The sequence below is a fragment of the Schistocerca cancellata genome, chromosome 1 (genome assembly GCF_023864275.1).
Source record: "Schistocerca cancellata isolate TAMUIC-IGC-003103 chromosome 1, iqSchCanc2.1, whole genome shotgun sequence".
Classification (NCBI taxonomy): domain Eukaryota; kingdom Metazoa; phylum Arthropoda; class Insecta; order Orthoptera; family Acrididae; genus Schistocerca; species Schistocerca cancellata.
In genome coordinates this window covers 1,015,643,338-1,015,655,533 of record NC_064626.1, presented here as the reverse complement: position 1 = coordinate 1,015,655,533, position 12,196 = coordinate 1,015,643,338, and the positions used below count along the sequence as shown (strand labels likewise).

At 44.3% G+C, this 12,196-nt stretch overlaps 1 protein-coding gene across 1 annotated transcript in view; it reads left to right on the top strand.

The window, feature by feature from the left end:
- The window catches only part of LOC126121660 (lachesin-like), a 1,053,745-nt gene extending 1,042,551 nt beyond the window's left edge, over window positions 1-11,194 (top strand). The window contains exons 11-12 of the mRNA XM_049915085.1: window positions 7,633-7,713; window positions 11,006-11,194. Of these exons, the coding sequence (XP_049771042.1) occupies window positions 7,633-7,713; window positions 11,006-11,175 (251 nt within the window). The 3' untranslated portion in view covers window positions 11,176-11,194. The remainder of the gene's footprint in view (window positions 1-7,632; window positions 7,714-11,005) is intronic.
- The last annotated feature ends 1,002 nt before the right edge of the window (window positions 11,195-12,196 follow it).

Here is a 12,196-nt window from a genome sequence, read left to right as displayed (position 1 = left end):
TTGAGAAATCTTTCACGCAGGAGGATCGTACAAACATACCGCCGTTTGAGTCTCGTACAGATTCCCGTATGGAGGACATAGTGATAGACTTCCCTGGGGTTGTGAAGCAGCTGAATGGGTTGAAAATAAATAAATCACCAGGCCCTGATGGGATTCCGATTCGGTTTTACAGAGAGTACTATACTGTATTGGCTCCTTCCTTAGCTTGCATTTATCGCGAATCTCTTGCCCAACGTAAAGTCCCGAGCGACAGGAAAAAAGCGCAGGTGACGCCTGTATATAAGAAGGGTAGAAGGACGCATCCTCAAAATTACAGAGCAATACCCTTAACGTCGGTTGTTGCAGGATTCTCGAACATATTCTCAGTTCGAATACAATGTATTTCCTTGAGACAGAGAAGTTGCTGTCCATGCATCAGCACGGCTTTAGAAAGCATCGCTCCTGCGAAACGCAACTCGCCCTCTTTTCACATGATATCATGCGAACCATGGAAGAAGGGTATCAGACGGATGCCGTATTCCTTGACTTCCGGAAAGCGTTTGACTCGGTGCCCCACTGCAGACTCCTAACTAAGGTACGAGCATATGGGATTGGTTCCCAAGTTTGTGAGTGGCTCGAAGACTTCTTAAGTAATAGAACCCAGTACGTTGTCCTCGACGGTAAGTGTTCATCGGAGGTGAGGGTATCATCTGGTGTGCCTCAGGGAAGTGTGGTAGGTCCGCTGTTGTTTTCTATCTGAATAAATGATCTTTTGGATAGGGTGGGTCGCAATGTGCGGCTGTCTGCTGATGATGCTGTGGTGCACGGGAAGGTGTCGTCGTTGAGTGACTGTAGGAAGATACAAGATGACTTGGACAGGATTTGTGATTGGTGTAAAGAATGGCAGCTAACAGTAAATATAGATAAATGTAAATTAATGCAGATGAATAGGAAAAATAATTGTGTAATGTTTGAGTACTCCATTAACAGTGTAGCGCTTGACACAGTGACGTCGATTAAATATTTGGGCGTAACATTGCAAAGCGATATGAAGTGGGACAAGCATGTAATGTCAGTTGTGGGGAAGGCGGATAGTCGTCTTCGGTTCATTGGTAGAATTTTGGGAAGATGTGGTTCATCTGTAAAGGAGACCTGTTTATAAAACACTAATACGACCTATTCTTGAGTACTGCTCGAGCTTTTGGGATCACTATGAGGTCGGACTGAGGGAGGACATAGAATCAATTAAGAGGCGGGCTGCTAGATTTGTTACTGGTAGGTTTGATCATCACGCGAGTGTCACGGAAATGCTTCAGGAACTCCTGTGGGAGTCTCTAGAGGAAAGGAGGCGTTCTTTTCGTGAATCGCTACTGAGGAAATTTAGAGAACCAGCATTTAAGGCTGACTGCAGTACAATTTTACTGCCGCCAACTTATATTTCGCGGAAAGACCACAAAGATAACATAAGAGAGATTAGGGCTCGTACAGAGGCATATAGGCAGTCATTTTTCCCTCGTTCTGTTTGGGAGTGGGACAGAAGATGCTAGTTGTGGTACGAGGTACCGTCCGCCACACACCGTATGGTGGATTGCGGAGGATGTAGATCTAGATGTAAAGTGTAGCGCCTAGAACCCCTCGGCCACCCTGGCCGGCTTATGCACACATCCTGACTGTTGTTCATGGGCGGGGAAGGATAGAATTTGCTCGTCAGTACCGCAACTGGACGTCCAATAATTGGCGATCGATGACCTTTTCAGGTGATTGACGACTTACGCTCCATCACACAGATGGCCGCTGACATGCACGACGTGTAACGCCTGAAAGCAGACAAGCCGAACAGTCGCCAGAAGAGTTCGAGCCGGAGGAGGGGGCGCTGTGGTCTGGGGAATACACTCCTGGAAATGGAAAAAAGAACACATTGACACCGGTGTGTCAGACCCACCATACTTGCTCCGGACACTGCGAGAGGGCTGTACAAGCAATGATCACACGCACGGCACAGCGGACACACCAGGAACCGCGGTGTTGGCCGTCGAATGGCGCTAGCTGCGCAGCATTATTGCACCGCCGCCGTCGGTGTCAGCCAGTTTGCCGTGGCATACGGAGCTCCATCGCAGTCTTTAACACTGGTAGCATGCCGCGACAGCGTGGACGTGAACCGTATGTGCAGTTGACGGACTTTGAGCGAGGGCGTATAGTGGGCATGCGGGAGGCCGGGTGGACGTACCGCCGAATTGATCAACACGTGGGGCGTGAGGTCTCCACAGTACATCGATGTTGTCGCCAGTGGTCGGCGGAAGGTGCACGTGCCCGTCGACCTGGGACCGGACCGCAGCGACGCACGGATGCACGCCAAGACCGTAGGATCCTACGCAGTGCCGTAGGGGACCACACCGCCACTTCCCAGCAAATTAGGGACACTGTTGCTCCTGGGGTATCGGCGAGGACCATTCGCAACCGTCTCCATGAAGCTGGGCTACGGTCCCGCACACCGTTAGGCCGTCTTCCGCTCACGCCCCAACATCGTGCAGCCCGCCTCCAGTGGTGTCGCGACAGGCGTGAATGGAGAGACGAATGGAGTAGCTTCTGCCTTGGTGCCAATGATGGTCGTATGCGTGTTTGGCGCCGTGCAGGTGAGCGCCACAATCAGGACTGCATACGACCGAGGCACACAGGGCCAACACCCGGCATCATGGTGTGGGGAGCGATCTCCTACACTGGCCGTACACCACTGGTGATCGTCGAGCGGACACTGAATAGTGCACGGTACATCCAAACCGTCATCGAACCCATCGTTCTACCATTCCTAGACCGGCAAGGGAACTTGCTGTTCCAACAGGACAATGCACGTCCGCATGTATCCCGTGCCACCCAACGTGCTCTAGAAGGTGTAAGTCAACTACCCTGGCCAGCAAGATCTCCGGATCTGTCCCCCATTGAGCATGTTTGGGACTGGATGAAGCGGCGTCTCACGCGGTCTGCACGTCCAGCACGAACGCTGGTTCAACTGAGGCGCCAGGTGGAAATGGCATGGCAAACCGTTCCACAGGACTACATCCAGCATCTCTACGATCGTCTCCATGGGAGAATAGCAGCCTGCATTGCTGCGAAAGGTGGATATACACTGTACTAGTGCCGACATTGTGCATGCTCTGTTGCCTGTGTCTATATGCCTGTGGTTCTGTCAGTGTGATCATGTGATGTATCTGACCCCAGGAATGTGTCAATAAAGTTTCCCCTTCCTGGTACAATGAATTCACGGTGTTCTTATTTCAATTTCCAGGAGTGTATTTTCTTGGCATTCTCTGAGTGATTCCGTCATTCTTGAAGGCACAACGGATCAAAAAAGTATGCATCTATCTTTGGGAGCCATGTCCACCCCTACAAGCAATTAGTTTTTCCTCAGTACGATCGCATCAACCAACAGGACGATGCAAACGTACCATTCAGCTCGCAGTGTACGTGCGTGGTTCCAGGAGCACCAGGATGAGTTGGCCGTACTGCCCTGGCCACCAAATTGCCCAGATTTTAACCCGATCGAGAATCCGTGACCACCTCGATCGGGCTGTATGCGCCATGGATCCTCAGCCGAGAAACCTAGCACAGCTGGGTATGCTACTGGAGTCAACATGACTCCACATCCCTGTCGACACCTTTCAAAACTTCTATGACACACTTTCTGTAACTCTCGCAGCGAACGGCGCTGCAAAATAAGGTCATTCTGGTCTTTGAGAGATGGTCGCATTAATTTAACTGGGCAGTGTATAATTTGTGTTTATTTCTTTATTTCTGAAATAGACATCTTGCCACCCAGAAAGCTCCTCTAACAGTCGCATACAATCGATCGTTCACGATGGAGGGTGCGTGCTCCATCGAAATAATGCGAAGACTCTGATTTATCATTGGATGTCGCATGAAAGAGCATAGGCTTTTCTTTTGTCAGGAATGCCTGAAGCAACGTAGTATAAATATCGACTATGTGAACTATGACACCGCGGTGATATCGCCATATGAGGAATTAACTCTTTGTAGACGAAATAATTCAGTACTACAATCAGTAGCACTAAGAAGGAAGTACCATGTGCATTCAGCAGAAGAAGGCGAAGAGCAACGCCGTTTTTGACGAGGAGTCCGTGGTGAGGTGAAGCACGTTTGTGGACGAGCATCGGAATTGCTTTTACTGTGATAGCTTAGCGATACTGAAAACGCTAATCGTTTTCAAAGTCCTTGCTCAAAGTCAAAAATAGAGTTGCATTGTCCAAGTGACTGCACAGGAATACATTTTGTAAGGACAGACCTTATAACATCTTGAAGAAGAGAGGTATCGCACACGGATTATTTTAACAAAGTGGTTCTAGACTAATTATTAATCGTACGTTACAGGAATGTTGTGAATTAAAAAATAATTACTGGCTCAAAAGAAATATACTGCATCAGTCAGAAAGCAACCGTAATACTGTGTCTTCACTGATTTAAATACGGAAAAGTAAAAGAAGACCAAAATGTTTTCAAATGTCAAATCACAGTGATGACTTTGATGAAACTTTTATAAACAGGTCAGTTCTCTCCTGACCCCACGCGTCACCTTAGGTACTGTAAAACCTCGAAACACTAAAACATTGCGAAAACTGACCATGCCTCTTTGCTTACAGCAACTTTTCGAAACCGTCGTTTTGATAACTTGAACTACTTTTCTAATTTAAGGTACATCAGCAATGTGGTACACCCTTTATAATGTTTTAGAATTTTTATCATAACATTATATTTTGCATTGTACCAAGACGTTTTCTTCATACATTAATGTTCCTCCTTGATGACAGTTAGGAGGTACTGCTTCATTTTCTACTTCTGCAGAATGCAAGAAAAGCTCTGTGTCTCTACGCCTCAAAGTACTATTTTCGTCACTCAACACATCCTGAACTTGTTTGATGTTTAACCAGGAACAAAAGAACTAATTTTGCTTGGCCATTAATTTTCTCAGATTTTCTGATAGCTTCTTATTTTTTCCTCATTTCAGTAGGTTTTTTTAGTGTTATATTTAAAAAGAATATGTCAAAATGTAATTTTAGGCTTTAAAATATCTTCATTAATCTTGTGAAAGTTTTCAAGAGACATGTGACGATACATATCTGCAGGGAATCTAGGCAAGGGGAAAAACCTGTTAAAAATTTATTTTTATATTTCGTAAAAAATATGTACGCAGATTCTGTGAAGAGGAGTAGTTATTTCTCCTTAATAAATGTCACTTTTTAAAAATCCTGTAAACCTATACTAAACATTGTAAAAATTCGAGAAAGATGGTAACGAAAACATTTCACTTCGTCGTTTACTCTTTTTCCTCTTTCTCGTAGCAAGTTAAATGAAATAGTGAATTCCTGTGCTATTTTCTGGACAGTGTAATATCATACTGTATTCATTCATTAACTGTCTATGAATTTTCCCCATAAAACTGACAGTACTTTTTTGTAATACCATTAGTGAGATGTCTATAAGAAGAATAGAAATAAGAATAAAAATAAAATATGCAAATAAATAGCAAAGTATAACGATGACACTAAAGACAGAAAGGTTAAAAACCTACCAGATAATGCGAAACAGTTCTAGAAAGAACGAAAAGGTCACGTGACCAATAACAGACCGACACGTTTCCACCAACATCAACATCAAAATATTCCCCTATAAATGTAAACGTTAAAATCTATTAATGGTGTGCACAGAACATTTTATATTTGTTGTACGTTCTGCTAACGCTGCATAGAGAGTGAGAAGATCGTGACCATTTCATACTGATCACTGTTATTACTCGAAGATAAATTACAGTCGACTACCATAGTTGATGGAATGGCTCTATTTTCGGAAGGAAATGTTTTGACGAGGAGCTATTTGTGATTGTGTTGCAGGAGGTAAAAGTGATCTTGTTGTGTTAGCTAACATGTTTTCCTTTAATAGGAACAATCGCTATGGCATTAGGCGTTTAAAAGCTGCCGTTTTCGATGCACTACCACTACAGAGAAATTAGTATGTCCCTAGCTATAGTCTGACATTCCTGAAAATATGATTGTTTATGGACCATATTTTATTTCATACCATTTTGTTGCAAATAGTGAGTGAAGTGTATTAAGGAATGAACATATTTACGGATTTTCTTTAGTTATTATATACGGGAGAAACATTTGAAGAAATTAAGTGAGTCTCTGTCTACGTTGTCACTAAGAATTTTTTTCTTGCTTAATGTGGTGTACAAAAATTTTCAGATACTGTATTAAAAGGTTTGTATGTTATTTCTGGAAGTGATGGAGAGTGTTTTTATGTGTTGCTATGGTTGATTTTGCGAACTGGTTAGCAACTCACATAAAAACACTGGACATCTATTCTCAAACATAGAAGAAGGTCTTAAGATATTTAATCACTTCCAGGAAACATACAATGGATGGAGAAGATGGAAATTTTTGTACACCACAAAAAGGAAGCAGCAAAATTCTCAATGACAGATTTATTTTGTCTGATTTTCTGACTGCAGAAAAACCACAAAAAGTCGACTACAGCGCAAACATCATCCAAAATGCCAATGGAAATAGATTCAATGAAGTAAATTCTGGAAACCCGTCGCGCTATGCAATAAAAAATCGCAACTGGTACAGTGTTTTATTATTGAAATCATAAAACAGAGCAAGGTCGTAGCAAATTTATTTTATTTTTCTATTTTGGCCAACTAGGAATCATACGATAATTCTATTGCGTCCCATTTTCATTTCGTCTCCTATTTATACATATTTCCACCACACCTGTTTTTTTCTCGTCAGACCACACATAATCTACTTCTGCCTTCGGAGCCTTCTGTTGAACAATTTCCTCCTGAAAATATGTCTTTCTGCTGCTTCTTTTGCCTCTGTTTTATGCAGTTATCAATTTTATTTTACTTGTCCGATCCAGCTTCTTGTTATCTTACTTTTCCAGAGATACGTGAAGAACTGTTTGTCGGACAGTTAATGTTCACACTTTATAAATAACGAATTTTTTTCTTGTTTTTGCTATTATTTTAACATACCTCATCATTGTTTCCTAATTTAGCGGCCACTTTGCTTCTCATTGCATCACAAATTTGCACTCACATTTCTTCTCTATGTACTTCTAATTTAACTAATTTTCAAATATGTGCTACGGGAAACTTGTTTTAAGCGCTTTTAATGCAGCAATGACGATTAAAATTCAGTATAACAGTGTCGATCACAAAAAATGTTTATTATGATGGCAACCGGTATCGGTCTACAATTTAGACAATCTTCAGGCTGTAAGCATCATGATGGCGGCTAGTGGCGGTGGATGGAGGAATACCCGTAAAAACACCGGCGACGACAGCTGTCGTCCATCTTCTTACAGATCTCTGTCGACCGTACAAGCCGCCATCATGGTGCTTACGGCGTGAAGGTAGTCTAAGTTATAGACCGAAACCGGCTGCCAATCATAGTAAATATTTGTTGCGATCGAGACTATTTTACTGAATTTTAACATCTCACACCGATCACTGTCAAATCTCCTTTGAAAGAATGCTTTCTAAAATTTTAAGCTATAACGTAGGTTACCCTCATTTCTAATCGAGTAGTTTTCCACCTTGAGTTTTACTGTGCTGCCTGACTGCTGGCGCTGTTGCAGGTCTGGTGGGTTCTGGAGAAGCTGCGGATGCCGAGAGCCGCGTCCTGGGCGTTTTCGGCCGCGAGGAGTGGAGGGACTCTGGTAAGCTGACACAACCCGCTACACAACAGCAGTGGGTAGCAGTTTCAAAGCCAAATCGGAATGAAGGAAGGTGACAGCTGAACACTTTGCTAATGTTGAGAATGTAATTCTGTCTCTCTCTCTCTCTATTTGCTCTTTGAGACGAACCCATACGTTGCGATTATCGTGCTACACTCTACCAAATGAGATATCGAAGCAGACTTTCCCATTCGTTTTGGTTTGAAGGCGTTATTAAATTACAATTTTGAGTGAACCAGACCGATACCTTATTTGACCCTTTCCACAATCCTAATCAAAGTACGATCTTAAAGAAATAAGGCGCAATTCGATGTTCGAGCGCTCTTAAGTACAAAACATTTCAAACTTGTTAATACAGTCACCGATAGCTAAGAGCATAGCATAATAATTTTATAGTCGTAAAATCGCTAGTTCGAATCTCGTTTGTAGCAACTTGTTCCAATTTTTATTTAAATTCGATATTTAACAATTACTGAATAAAGAATTTTTAGGAAAATAACGTATTTTAATTTTAATTACTAGTCTCATGAAAATAAGTTAAAAATTTAAACACGGAAGCAAAATGCCTTAATGTTAAAATGAAACAATGTGTTCACGGTGTCCCGGAAGTATTGTTCATTATTGAGTTAAACTCCTGGAAATGGAAAAAAGAACACATTGACACCGGTGTGTCAGACCCACCATACTTGCTCCAGACACTGCGAGAGGGCTGTACAAGCAATGATCACACGCACGGCACAGCGGACACACCAGGAACCGCGGTGTTGGCCGTCGAATGGCGCTAGCTGCGCAGCATTTGTGCACCGCCGCCGTCAGTGTCAGCCAGTTTGCCGTGGCATACGGAGCTCCAGCGAGGACGTGAACCGTATGTGCAGTTGACGGACTTTGAGCGAGGGCGTATAGTGGGCATGCAGGAGGCCGGGTGGACGTACCGCCGAATTGCTCAACACGTGGGGCGTGAGGTCTCCACAGTACATCGATGTTGTCGCCAGTGGTCGGCGGAAGGTGCACGTGCCCGTCGACCTGGGACCGGACCGCAGCGACGCACGGATGCACGCCAAGACCGTAGGATCCTACGCAGTGCCGTAGGGGACCACACCGCCACTTCCCAGCAAATTAGGGACACTGTTGCTCCTGGGGTATCGGCGAGGACCATTCGCAACCGTCTCCATGATGCTGGGCTACGGTCCCGCACACCGTTAGGCCGTCTTCCGCTCACGCCCCAACATCGTGCAGCCCGCCCCCAGTGGTGTCGCGACAGGCGTGAATGGAGGGACGAATGGAGACGTGTCGTCTTCAGCGATGAGAGTCACTTCTGCCTTGGTGCCAGTGATGGTCGTATGCGTGTTTGGCGCCGTGCAGGTGAGCGCCACAATCAGGACTGCATACGACCGAGGCACACAGGGCCAACACCCGGCATCATGGTGTGGGGAGCGATCTCCTACACTGGCCGTACACCACTGGTGATCGTCGAGGGGACACTGAATAGTGCACGGTACATCCAAACCGACATCGAACCCATCGTTCTACCATTCCTAGACCGGCAAGGGAACTTGCTGTTCCAACAGGACAATGCACGTCCGCATGTATCCCGTGCCACCCAACGTGCTCTAGAAGGTGTAAGTCAACTACCCTGGCCAGCAAGATCTCCGGATCTGTCCCCCATTGAGCATGTTGGGGGACTGGATGAAGCGTCGTCTCACGCGGTCTGCACGTCCAGCACGAACGCTGGTCCAACTGAGGCGCCAGGTGGAAATGGCATGGCAAGCCGTTCCACAGGACTACATCCAGCATCTCTACGATCGTCTCCATGGGAGAATAGCAGCCTGCATTGCTGCGAAAGGTGGATATACACTGTACTAGTGCTGATATTTTGCATGCTCTGTTGCCTGTGTCTATGTGCCTGTGGTTCCGTCAGTGTGATCATGTGATGTATCTGACCCCAGGAATGTGTCAATAAAGTTTCCCCTTCCTGGGACAATGAATTCACAGTGTTCTTATTTCAATTTCCAGGAGTGTATATGACAGCAACAGTCATTTGTAGCAAAAAAAAAAAAAAAAAAAAAAAAAAAATCGTATGGATATATGCCCAGTTCCGAATGGTTTCCTAGACAGAACACAATATACCTTGTTATTTATTTTCTGCATTATTTGGTACATTGTCAGGTTCACACATGCACACACGTACAACACTAGGTAAACATTACAACATGCGTTTTACAGCACGCGTTTTACAAAGTATCAATAGAAAAATACGTATTTATGACACTTTCATATCTAAACATTATAGTGCACGTCATGTTACTGTTCACAATAAATGTTCCAGTGTCTCAAAGTCAACTTCAATGTATTTGTACACTCTTGGGAGAACATGTTGTGTTACTTGTCTGAGTGCCCCTGCATGTACCCTAATGAGGGCAGCAGCGTCCATAAGGCGACCTTTTGTTTGCTCGCCTCAGATTTCATACAACCCCATATATTAAAAGCTAGTGGCGTAAGGTCTAGCGATCTTGCTGGCCAGCTAATTGTACTACCAAGATCAAATCCAGCGATTAGAGTAAGTGTGGTTTAGACTTCACACGCCTGGCGAAGTATGGAGGCGCTCCGTCATACCTTCAACGAGCTAGTTTAATGGCGGAACGACCTTCCGAGCACAGAGGCTGAAACAACGCGGTAGGATGGACAGGATAAATCGTCAAAAAGGTTAAACGGGTAAAACGTGCGTACCACCAGCCCAAAAACAAACCTACATTAATTGCGTTCTATCTCGGAAACCATATGGAATAGAACAATCGTCCGCATGAAGATATTTGCAGCAAATGAGCGTTCTTGTTATATCCCTGAATAATGACCTTTCTTTCTGGGACACCCTGTATAGATGTTTATATGTGTCTGTGCTCGGAAATCTTTGACTTTTAATGGCGTTGTTTCTCGATATTTTTGAAAATTGTGTCTTACTGCCTTGGGAAATCGACCACCGGGCACCGAGCTTCAAATTCTATAATGATAAAATACGGGAAATCAGACCTCGTAAGGAAAGATATAGGAGTTCGTTCTTTCTGCGCGCTGTAAAAGATTTGAGTAATAGAGAATTGTGAAGATGGTTCGTTGAACCCTCTGCCAGGCACTTAAATGTGATTTGCAGAGTATCGATGTAGATGTAGATGTTGAAGAGGGCCAGGGTCATAAGGTATCTTTGTAAGTCTCGTAAAGTTTAATTTAATTTTCTTGGTGTTTTGTATCGGATATTTTGCATCTCGTGGAACTCTTGCAGAGTACGGGGACGGCGCTGGCGGCGCGGCAGACAACCTGGCTCAGCCGTCGCGCGGCCCCCGAGAGCTGGGCGCCAGGTCCCACAGCGACAGCGCCTGCCTCCCCCCAGGGGCGCTGCCCGCGCTACACGCCGTTCTCGCTCTGCAGCTGCAGCTACTGCTGCTGCGGTGATGGACCACCACGTCTACATCATAACCACTGTACAACTTTTGTAAAATAAACCCAGTCTCCCAAATCATGTGTTTATCCAGATTATTTACAACAAACTCGCACTCCTTGTCCTTTTAACTGTGTCATACGAGTTACTTAGAAAATTTCGACAAAATTTCGGAGTCTCGTTAAATTCCTTGTGGCAGTACTGTTCCGTCAGCGTATAAAATACCAAAACGAACCGTTTTAGCCGTGATACAGCGGCTTTCCTTAGGGAAAATAAAGATAAACTGCGGCGTGTGTGCTTCAGTATATCACTCTTCTAAAGGTGTCACTAGACCAACGATGTTGAAACAGCCGCTAAACCCGCAGGGCAGAACGGGTGATTAGGATTGTGGAAAGGGTCAAATAAGGTGTCGGTCTGGTTCACTCAAAATTGTAATTTAATAACGCCTTCAAACCAAAACGGATCATAGCCGAACCTTTAGAACAACGAGTTTTAAAAAGGCAATTATTCCACGGCTGAAGGCCTTCAAACAAGAAATCTTAAAGCAACAAGACAAACCTGAAGTGGTAAAACCATGCACTTATAATTGCAAAAAAAATAATTGACATACACACATACACAGCAAGGCTGAGAGCCTCAAGGCAAGGGTGAACAGACAAAGATAAACAAGATGCAATACAAACGGCTGAAGGGCAACAATAAAATTTTCAAGGTTTAAAAATAAATTACCATAACCTTTCAAAGGCAGAAGGCCGCAATGATTTTTTTTTAAAGTAAGGATGTATGTGGCTGAAGACCCACAATAGATTTTCCGAAATTCTAAAATACATAAAATCTAGTAAAAGCAGAAACTGGCTATGTTAGATTATAAAAAGACAATTAAACCGGTGAGAAGAACCATAAAGAGAACGGCACTCAGAAGCCTCCAGGAAGCTCGGTCTGCCCTCGTTCACTTAGACAGGTGGTGAGCCCAAACTACAGCCACGGACCAACCGACAAAACGACTTGCTTGCCACCAATCGGTACATGAGCACT